Source organism: Channa argus, chromosome 18 (genome assembly GCF_033026475.1).
Source record: "Channa argus isolate prfri chromosome 18, Channa argus male v1.0, whole genome shotgun sequence".
Taxonomy (NCBI): Eukaryota; Metazoa; Chordata; class Actinopteri; order Anabantiformes; family Channidae; genus Channa; species Channa argus.
Window position 1 is genome coordinate 8,640,397 of NC_090214.1, and position 10,870 is coordinate 8,651,266.

At 41.0% G+C, this 10,870-nt stretch overlaps 1 protein-coding gene across 2 annotated transcripts; it reads right to left on the reverse strand.

The window, feature by feature from the left end:
- Nucleotides 1-290: 290 nt before the first annotated feature.
- Nucleotides 291-10,328, reverse strand: lhx3 (LIM homeobox 3). 2 transcript variants are annotated; one of them, XM_067485247.1, is made up of 6 exons: nt 7,669-7,917; nt 5,300-5,471; nt 4,980-5,182; nt 3,190-3,341; nt 1,936-2,107; nt 291-1,596 (listed from the first exon to the last, which is right to left on the reverse strand). In XM_067485247.1, exons 1-6 carry the CDS (start codon nt 7,763-7,765, stop codon nt 1,163-1,165), a joined length of 1,230 nt encoding a protein of 409 aa, XP_067341348.1. In that variant the 5' UTR covers nt 7,766-7,917; the 3' UTR covers nt 291-1,162. The 2 variants fall into 2 exon arrangements, with proteins under 2 accessions (XP_067341348.1, XP_067341349.1); XM_067485248.1 differs by lacking the exon at nt 7,669-7,917 and adding an exon at nt 9,862-10,328 and having other exon boundaries at nt 292-1,596.
- Nucleotides 10,329-10,870: the final 542 nt, after the last annotated feature.

Sequence of the window (10,870 nt, forward strand, 5' to 3'; positions counted from 1 at the left end):
TGGAGATTCCTTTCCCATAGTGGCATTTGGGCAAACAAGACCCAGTAATCTCTGAATGGATGAGTTGACTGTCTGCATCAAATTTCTCCACTAAAGAGCTGTTGAACCCACTGATACAGTGTTGGTAGTTAGCCAGAGACTCAATTTGCAGCACTGTGGGCTTGCACTGGTTTAACTATCAGCACTGAGATGTTGATGTGCAAGTTACATGTATGGAATAGATACTGCATGCAAGTTAGATACAATACATGTGAAAGATGCCTCTACCTGGATTGTAAAGCCCGTGTTTCTCGGCTTTCAAAAGGAATTTCAATTTGTACCAGTAAAATTAAACAAAATGGCTGTCAAAAAGGATATGACGATATCTGGATTTAGATGACAAATTTATTAAAGTCCTGCCATTTAATCAGGAATCATCATCATCAGCATCATTACCAGAAGGAATAAATAAGACATAAAACATTTTCCACATAAACAAAGACGTACATCAGACCCCAGGTGCTACAGCAGTTCTTCCGCAGGGTTGTTTTCAGTAGAACAAAATGAACGAGACACATCTGACAACACACAAATGCATAGAAGTAATTGGACCCCTAGGTACCATTTGAGATAACATCTACATTTTTGCCTATATCCCTGTTTAAGAATGTACAAAGTCCTCATACATGGGTTCTTATTCATGTCCAAGAAGAGAGTTGTATAAAAATAAAGTCTCCACAATGATAAACCGTTATATTTATATATAGACATTTGGCAACAACTAGACATTTAAAGACTCTGAACATTAATGGAATTCTGCACCTGAACACACTGTAGAAAACAGACACAGGCAGAGATGAAAGGAGCTGGAGCATCTGGACACTTCTGTCTGCCTGTGGTCTCTACTCTGCTCTGAAATAGCTACTAGTGTTATCTAAACAGTGACCGTTGCTGTACATACAGTTTTTTGGAGTGAACGGTTTTTAGGCCAAGTGCTTTCTATTAAGAATATTCCCTCGTTCCTTTAAGCTAAATCACCGGAGCTGTTAATCGGACGTTGGTGAGATCCAGCTAAGTGGTCTGTAGTCCGTTACACAATTCCAGTTCCTAAAACCCATCGAAAGACACAGACAACTCCCCTCCCCACCAAATAAAAAAAGTCAAAGTCCTTGAAATTGTCCAATCAAAACTGTCCGTGGTCCACTTCATCCAGCCAGGAGGCGGGACTGGCTGGAAAGTCTGGGTATCCTCCACTGCTCCCTGTAGAGAGGTCTGAGCTGGGGCCATTCGCTGCCCCCATGGTGACCCTCATGGCAGGGTTGATCCCAGGCCCACTGCCCTGGCCCATGATAGAAAGGCCCGATTCAGGGTAGACTAGGGTGGAGATGAGAGGCTGGTGTCTAGGTAGTGCCTGAAGCGGCCCTGGTGACTGAGGAAGGCCGTAAGGGCTGTTTGATCGGATGTCATGGAACTGGTCTTGAGAAGGGTGGACACCGTGCTCCAAGGGGAAAGAGCTGTGGCTGTTGCCCCCTTGACGGCCCCCAATGACTGGAGAGGTCTCACTCAGGCTGCTGTAGATGCTGTTAGTGTGACCAAGCTCTGACATGGGTGGTTCATCTGTTCAACAATGAGCAGAAGACAAAGGTGGCTTACAGGTGTCTCTTTACATTTAATGAATCACAATGAACAAGATCCAATTCTTATATAATCCTCTTATTCCAGCCACCAAATCACTAATGACATTTGCATCTACTGTCTCTAATTTTGCTGCCTTAAATCTACACAAATTGTCACACAAGTTTAGTGAACCTTAACAAGTAACTAATTATGATAATGATTTATGATACTGATTATGCTAATCTTTTAGGTAAACTATCACAGGTTGCCCCTATGGCACAGACACATCTTAATGGAAGACACTGGCCTCCTCTGTTCATGTGGTCTGGCTGGCTCTACCTGTGAAGGACACCTCGGCATCGCTGTCCATTCCCTCCTCCTGGATGCTGTCCTTGTCAGATTTGGAGCTTCCCCGTGACCGCTTCATATTGCGGAAGTACTGCCCCCACCTCTGGCGCCCAGCATCTTTCTTGAGTCTTTTCTCCTTAGCTCGTCTGTTCTGAAACCAAACCTTGGACAAGAAAGAAATGGTTGTGGGGACTTACATTCGACTGATTTAAAACCAAGTCTAAAAGTTCACAGAAGAAAGTTATTTTTGGTAAATTTAAAAAAAACTATAGATTCAACTGAATTTTTTAAATTATGAATAAAGTCCTTTAAGCTAAATTCAGTTTACACATAATCATCTCAGACAATGCGTAACTCTTCGAAGTGCTTACAGTGTTTTTAAGTCATCACATCTCGCATCCACGTACACAAGGCAAAGCCATCGTTCCCTGATGCACATGCTTTTATTTTAAAGCCACATACATTTTCAAGGACTCTCTGGACACCACTTTGCCCCTTTGTGAGCCCAAGTCAGAGACTAAAACAGTGACACTGAGCTGTAATCCAGGGACCACTCTCCTTCACTAGATTTATCACGCATTTAATTAACTTCAGGACAGCTACAAGTTGTCCTCACACTGCGGAGACGGGTCAGCGTGCCACTCACTTAAATTATTCACATTTTTCTGTATCTATGCTTAAACCGATTTATAATTTTTTATTTTTATTTTTTTGCTTGTGCTTTAAATAGAATACATGCAGTTTGTGGGTTAGCATCTCACTTCTTTATGACGACTAATACAAAATGAATCAGTGCGGTATTTATTGTAAATTCTATCTCACGCACAAAAATTAATTAATTTTACGCACAAGCCACAAAAAGCAGTTTTACATTCTGCTTAATGATATTCCGCCCTGAGGCAACCCTCTTCACCTCTTCCCTTTCACTGAATAATGAGGAGCATTTTAGTGGCACCCAGCTCTACTTTTGTCCTTGCAAATAAAACAATATATATGACCACCACCTAGCAACCAGACAATATGCAAGGGCCCCTCTTAGAATTGTTAACGAGCTTGCACTTAAACCATGCTGACTTTCATGTGGACTTCATTTTACTCCATCTAGCCGTAAATTGTCCCCCCCGCACCCACGTGCACACACTTCTTCGCACAAGTACAGCAGGCTCGTGCCAGTTCGGCCACAATTGTCTCCTGATAAAGAAGCCAGGACCTAACTGGGCCTTAACTGTAAAGAATTTTATTTACCTGCACAACCCGCATATCCAGGCCTGTTTCGGATGACAACTGCTCTCGAACGTGGCGTGCAGGTTTCGGAGAGTTATTGTAAGCGTTCTTCAGTGTTTCCAGCTGTTTAGCAGTGATGGTTGTTCGTGGCCTTTTTGCAGTTGAGTCTGCTTCTGAAAAATGTTTGGACATAACACAATTTAAGCAAATGCTAAATAGAAATGTTTAATCGGGAAATACTTTTACCTTTGTTCATTTAGCAGAGGCAAGCATAAAATCGGAGTCAAGGAGAATCAAACCATCAAAGCAAAGTGATATCAGAAGAAGCATTTCTGTTTCTAAGACATAAATTCGTAAAATGAAAGAATTGAGTGCAACAATAGTCTGCTAGTGATTTTCAGTGTGGCTGCTGCTATAAATCTGCTACAGATGTTGAGGTCTTTAACACATAGCAAAAATAATAATTAAAAAAGGATAAGAGATAATCAAGATAAATATTCTAATTTGCAGACAGCTTTTGTATATTTATGTATTCAAAGTCGGTAACATACCGTTTGAAAAACACAACTTCACAGTAACTAATAGCACCCCACAGCATGTATAATATACAACTCCCTAATTCAACATAAATGGATCATTTCTCTTCTGCCTATAAACCAAAATCTGGCATCCTGTGCATAATTGCATCATGTCCGCACATCTGTTGGCCAGCACAGCAAAATACAAAACCATCATCCAAATGGACGCTGCCCAAGTAATTGCACCCTCTCATTAGCAAAATAAACTTGTGTGTTTTTGTGAAAACTTGTTTTAACTCGCTGCATAAATCAGCACTTGGTGTAGGGCAGTAAATTCATACAAACAGATGGGGAGATAAAACCTGACCGTGGCCAGTGTGTCCTATCAGCAGCACAGCCAGCTGGGGTTTCAGTGAAGTCGATGGGATGCTCGTGGGTAAAAATAAATAAAGTGTTTAACAAAAATGTTTGTGAGCATTAAAAGCTGTCTGATCCAAAAATCTACGAGGCCATCAGCTTTCGTGACAACATATTCAACAACAATTACTACTAATCAATAATGTCAAGCAATACACACACAGCAGCAGAGAAACTGTGAAGTAAACAGTATTGAATGTGTATTGTGGTATTATAGGTTGGTCCATACATTAAATGTTTTTTTTTTTTTATAATTTATACTCACGCTTTAAATGGATCATAATAAAATATTGCCCCTATAAGGTACTGTGTACAATTTTTATTTTATGCACACTTTGATAAGCAAATAGGCCCATGGTTTGAACTATTAATAAAGTATATACACAGAAGATTGTGTTATTTAGAATGTTTCACATCTCTCTCCTGGAGTCTGTCTGACTCTCTAATATGCATGAATAAAAGCAACCTGCTGCACTTTTCAATTTAGTATTCAATACATTTAAATATTGAAGCCATTATGGGATTATTTTATCAGTTGTTGCAGCTGTAACAAAAACAATGCGGAGCCAGATATATCTACATGAGATGCTGAGCTGTCTCTCTCTCTTCTCAGGAAAGCACGTCAGGTCTCCGGTGCAATAATAAGAGTTTCTGAAAGCTGATACCTTCAGTGTAAGTGCACCGTGAGCCTCTGGGACTCCACTGTTGCGCACAAAGATGCAATTAGCGCGGCTGGTCAGAGTTTATGGGTGGCCTCGCTGTCATGTCCAAATCACATATCGAAGCAAGTGATCGGGAACAGGTCGACAGGCCTTTTTCCGTGATAAGCAGCGCGCATGTCTGCGTGTTAGACTCATAATAGAACAGACAGCTCACCTCTCTGTTTGGCAGTCTCATAGTCTGCCTTACAGACCAGCCTGCTGTCCTCCATCAGATAGTACTCGTCACCTGTGGCCAGCTGCCTCTTGCAGACGATGCAGGCAAAGCAGTGCAGGTGGTAAACGAAGTCCTGCGCTCTCCTCACCACCTGTGTCGGTGGTATCCCCTGCTGACAGGCTGCGCATTTTGTCCCGAATCTCCTTTTGAAAAATTAGAAGGTTGCCATGACTTAATAATAACAACTTATATGAAATTAGTGTGATTTCGAGCTTTTGATTCATAAAAGTAAAGAGCTTAAAAGGGCCCAGGATACTCACTTGAAGAAATCCTCTTTGCAGTAGACGCTGTCGCCCCTGCTGAAGCACTTGTCCGCCAGTTGTGCCTGGCAGTCGCTGCATTTCAGGCACTTGCTGTGCCAGTGGCGATCCAGCACTTTGAGGATAAAGCGGTCTACAATGTGTTGATTGCAGCCTGCACACACTGGGATTTCTGCAGGGGACACAGCGGGATCAGAAGATAAGTAAAATGTCAAGCAACAGATACGCAGAATGACAACAAACCGGTATATGGTGTTTCATATTATGTTGATGGTTCCACCTGTTTCATTAAATATCTTCGATCAGAAAAGCTGTTTTCTTTTACTCTTAATCCAAGTGTAAAAAAGAAGAAACATATCTGAATATAATTTGATCAAGCGTGTTATCTCTACCTTTTACACACCAAATAATCTCACTTTACAGATGAAATCATTTCTTGGTTTAGGTTTGTCACGCTTTTTTCTTTCCCTTCTTTCTTCTCTTACAATAATAATAATAACAACAGTAATCATAAATATTAGTATTAATAGTAGTAGTAATAGTAGTAATAGTAGTAGTATTTATTTTTTAAAGTGTTGAATATTTGGTCGTATCAGATTAAAACAAAAGACATTTTGGAAAACGATGGTAGAAAATTATTAATATATATCCTGTAATCTCTACGTGGTGCATTACCCGAATGGAGTAAACGAATGCAAAGCAAAGTCTATAATATTTAATAGAAAAGGGGCCTGAGTAAATTTAACACATGCATTATTAAACTTGTGTGGTAACAAGCCGTGGCCTGATGGCTACAAACCAGATTTACCCACAAATTTCGTCGAGGCCATGATAACAGAGTATCTGTTTTCAGGCTAAACAAATATATCACTTAATCAACTCAATCTGAAAGTGGTTGTTTTTATTTTACATTTTACATTTCTTGGATCCTTTTCCTTTCGATGGTTTCGTGCGCTTTCGTTGACTTGAAACGACATTAATAGATGTTTAACCACCACATTTCCCTGTTACAAAGCTCTTAGAAATAAACACAGATGCCTGTGTACAGTCAAGCAAACGACCAACATTATAACACTGTTTGAGTGATGTAAAGGCCATTCAACCTTTTATTCAGCCTGAAAAACAAACCATGACAACACATAGACACCAATGGAGACCGTAATTTTCAGCACTCTTAAATAATCAAAATTATGTTTTCGATTTCTAAATGAAGCAGGCTTATAACATCAGCCTGATATTAGGAGCTCATTAATTGAATAGTGATGGGCTAATTCTTTCTGGATGGACTTCACCGCCTGTGATTCTCTTTAACATGACATTTAAACAATGTCATTTTCGGATACAACAGGCTTAAGGTACACAACACTGTAAAGCTTAATTTGAAATATTTGAAAATGTTCGCTTACAGCAAACGACTGAGCCATTTTAATATATCAATTAAAAAAAGAGAGGGGCAGCTAAGACGTCAGGCAAGATGTTATCAGGCCTCTTTATTACTAATTAAAAGAAGCTCAACCACTTCATATTCCATCCGCGCAAGGAATCGCATTCCCATTGTTCAATTGTGGACAATCCATAAAACATTAACGAAGCATTTCTTCTGGCATCACCAACAAGCCCTGCACAAATGCGTTGGGAGCCACGTCAAGAACAGGTGCATCCAGGTCATCATTAATTCAAGGCGCTGTGTAAAACTAGAAAGCTGCTGCCGATGGCCTCAAAGTACAAAACAATAAGGTGTCCAAGCACTACACTCAAAATGCAGAAAATGTTATATGTCTGCAAATCCCAATGGAAATATCAGTTTGAATTCCCTATTCATAATTTATTATTCGTAAAGAAAAAGGTGAAAGCATGACTCTAGTGTTCAAACTTAATCATGTAACTAAAGTTAACCTCAAGTACCGTGTTCAACAAGCTCAACCCGACTCAAAAATGCATAAGAAACGAGTTTATATTTCAACTTGCTTTCTCAGTAGGACACTGTAAAATGAAATCTAATCTAGACCTATCGAAATGTGAACCATCATACTGTTAACGCAAAGATTAAGGCCTAATGCGTAAAAGTTGCATTGCCAGGATCTGCATTGCCAGCGACGCTGGCACACGTCACCTGTTTCCGCTTTAAAACTGAACCTTGTGAAAATTAAATAGACTGCACGTGTGTCGCATCCATAATTTATGTATCAGTGATAATCGTATTTAGCTCACATATCTGTATACACGGAGTGAGGATTATATTAAAACGTGGATACATGTGGAGACTGTTCAAGACGCTGCAGTGCTGTGGTCACATACAATCAACACTAAAATATGAAATATGAACAGCACAAAACGAATAAATTGACTGGGGTTTGACTTGCCGTTACCTTTCCGTAACTCCTCACTGTGCGACAGCAACGCGAGAAGCATCTCCGCGTTATTGGCTGCATCTTTCAGAGAGTTGCGCTCACCGTGCCCATCCATTGCTCATGATGTAGGCCTACGTTATGGAAAGACCCTCTTTTTTGTTATATATCCACATTCGTTCATCAGAGAGATGTGTTTGTGTGTGTGCGTGTAAACGCGCGGTGGAGTTACGCTTCACTGTGCTGAAGGCTGTGCAGGATTACGCTGCGCGCCGTTTCCTGGGCGACAGGCAGACAGATTAACATCACCTACTGGTTTTCTTACCCGGAAGAAGAAGAAACAGAAGGTGGGGGGGGGGGGGGGGGGGTGGGGGTAATACAGCTTGGGTGTTTGACGTGCGTTACCGTGTTGTAGTCTGTTGCTTTGCATTACAAGAACCCAACAAGAAACGACTGAAAATATAACGGTACTTTTGTTTTGGAGACTGAAGTCGAAATATAGCAAATCCACGTTTTCCACCACTGAAATGACCAAGAGCATATTTCTTTCCTGATTCTCTGGTTGATTTCTTCACAAATTACATTAAAGAAAAATATATAATTAAAACGAAAATATGTAGTATACGACGAGAGAATGTCGTTTTTGAAACAGTAAATATTATACCACTGGTTACAGCACCAGTTTCTTTATTGGATGAAGTGTGTGTGCAAGTGTGTGTGCAAGAGAAAAACTATATCTACAAACACAACATATGTTGTTATTGTATTATGTAAAAGTGAATACAAATGGACCATGTCCATACAAAAAAGACCCTACTGCTGACAGGTTTTTAATAATTTATTAATATTTATTCTTGTGCAGAAATTCAATCATTATGAATAAAAATATATAAATCTGTGTTTTGTTTTTTAAGTCTTTCAAGTGGCCTGTTGTAAAATTAAATAAAAATTAAACAAGATAACAGTGTATATCAAGCACTATTATTGTTGTTCGTTGCTGCAGATAAAGACTTCTGGATTGAATAAATCTTCTACACACACAGAGAGAAACACGCACAGTCCTCATCTCAGGGGTGTTGAGTACTCCAAGACAAGTGTTTATTTAGGGGAGAGATTGGCTGTTCAATAACATGTTGATCGGGCTAACACCCCAGTGACTTTTATTGACACTGATCTTTGGCACAAAAGAGCGCCTGGGGAAATCACCGGTAGTGCCACAGCGGCCCGCGCCGCTGATGAATCTAAAATCAATGTCCGATTTGCCTGGATTTCAGAAGTATATATAAGACGCTTTGGAGAAAGATGTGGGGTTCATGGGTGGCCCTCTTACTTTTCAGCTTTGTACTAATTTTTATGTCATATTGATCGCTCACTTTTGAGGGGGGTGATCGGGAAGGTAATGGGACAACAAAGCGATAAAATGGCCATCAGAGAGCGGTCAGCCTGCTAGAGAAAGTCGCAAATATGTTTGAGCATGTGATTCAATTACAAAATATGATTCTGGAAGCTTATTTCTCCTCAAGCTGTCGCACATAATTTGAAATTAAAGAAATCAAGAAAAAGGGCCAAACTGACAAATTAGATGTTGTCATAAATATTTGCGTTCATCAGTAATAAGCTTTGAACGGGTGCAGCATTTCAGACTCCACCAGCACTGGTCATCTCAGGTGACCCACCTGTCAGGGCAGGAATGTGACACCTGTTGATCAGTTTGTGTCGCTGGAGAGGCACCTGCTGTCGCTCTGTCCTGCGGCCGCAGAGAGGCTGCTGTCGGCTCGCTGGCTACGGCGCCCTGTCGCCTCTCTCCAACCGCTACCGTGACAGCCGATGGCGGCGGTGTGCGGTGACAGCACGCGCATAACATCTGTTCATGTGACCGTCCAACAATGGAGGCTCATTATGGATTCATAACGTCTCCCACACGCAACGCAAAAATAAGCACTTGGAAACAAACAGTCTGTGACTGAGACAGGAATTTGCGTAACTTTTACATCTATCTCACTTCATTGTGGGTAAACACTGAATGTATTTCATATGTGATTGCTTCAAACAAACCCAAAATAAAAGTGAACCAAAAGGAGAACCACCTCCCACCGTCCTGCTGTGCCAATTTGTCCTCGACTTCACGCTGAATTGAACTCACCAGGTCACTAATTAAGAGTTATTACTGCCTCTAGTCAATGCACAGTGAAACTAGTAAAACCGTGTTCTTACCTTGGCCTGAACTGTAACGTGGGAAATTTCCGGTGTTCTGACAACTTGACCCCGCGTGTTCAAGCAACATTTCGAAGGAGCCGTGACTGTCCAACAGCGCCGCAAGACGCACGATTGGGATTAAACAAAACCTAACGCACTGCCGCCCTGTCCTGCAGATGTATCCTCTCAAGAGCGACCCGGGCTCAGTCCGATAGCGGCTTGATTTCTGGAAAAAAAGTTACAAAGCACCTCCGTCGACGCTTCTCCTGTCGTCAGCCGCCGAGAACGGAAACTTTGAATATTCATCAAGCTGCTCTTTGATTCCGTGTTAATAAGCTCGAGATGAGGAGGAGGCGGGTGGCGGTGGAAAAGTGTCTGACCATCAGCGGCGCCAGCTGACCTGACTGTGCCCGACTGCAGGCTGAGACTTTACTGAAGCAACCGGCGGTCAGTAGTGACACTGTCCAGGGTGCTGAAAGGGGGAGTTTCTGTAAAGAGGCGGAAGGAGTGTGTGCGCCTCTTATAGCCCCCGTGGCTATATTTAAGTTCGCTCACACACACACACACACACACACACACACACACACACACACACACACACACACCCTCCCTTTTTTCTCCTTATCCATGTTATGGTGCATGTGTCTGTCTTTTAAGACGCACAATGAGGTAATTGGACGTTCTTCTCTTGTCTGTTTAAAAACAGAACGCATCGCCTTAACAATCTGGATAGAGTGCGTCTATCTCTTTATTTGATCTCGTATGTTAATACGGTTGGTCTAAATTGTAATAAAATTAATAATAACATGCCCATGTGATACGAAGACAAATTTACAATTGTTGTATTAATTCAAAATGTTGTACATTAAAATGCACAGGTTCAGAAAAACAGGGTAATAAAGTTTTAGAACCCGCAGATTATTTCAGTAATAAAAGTATGATCACTGATACATTTCACAAAGCCTGAACTAGGCTTTGTGTAGAGACTAACCATTTCTACATGGTTGATAATGTATAAATAAATAAA

Coding starts and splice junctions, on each gene's coding strand:
- lhx3 (XM_067485247.1), bottom strand. CDS start 7,765: ATGGATGGGCACGGTGAGCGCAACTCTCTGAAAGATGCAGCCAATAAC. Junction 2,108..3,189: donor TGGATATGCGGGTTGTGCAG/GTAAATAAAATT, acceptor TTCTTGTCCAAG/GTTTGGTTTCAGAACAGACG. Junction 1,597..1,935: donor TGCCGAGGTGTCCTTCACAG/GTAGAGCCAGCC, acceptor ATTGTTGAACAG/ATGAACCACCCATGTCAGAG.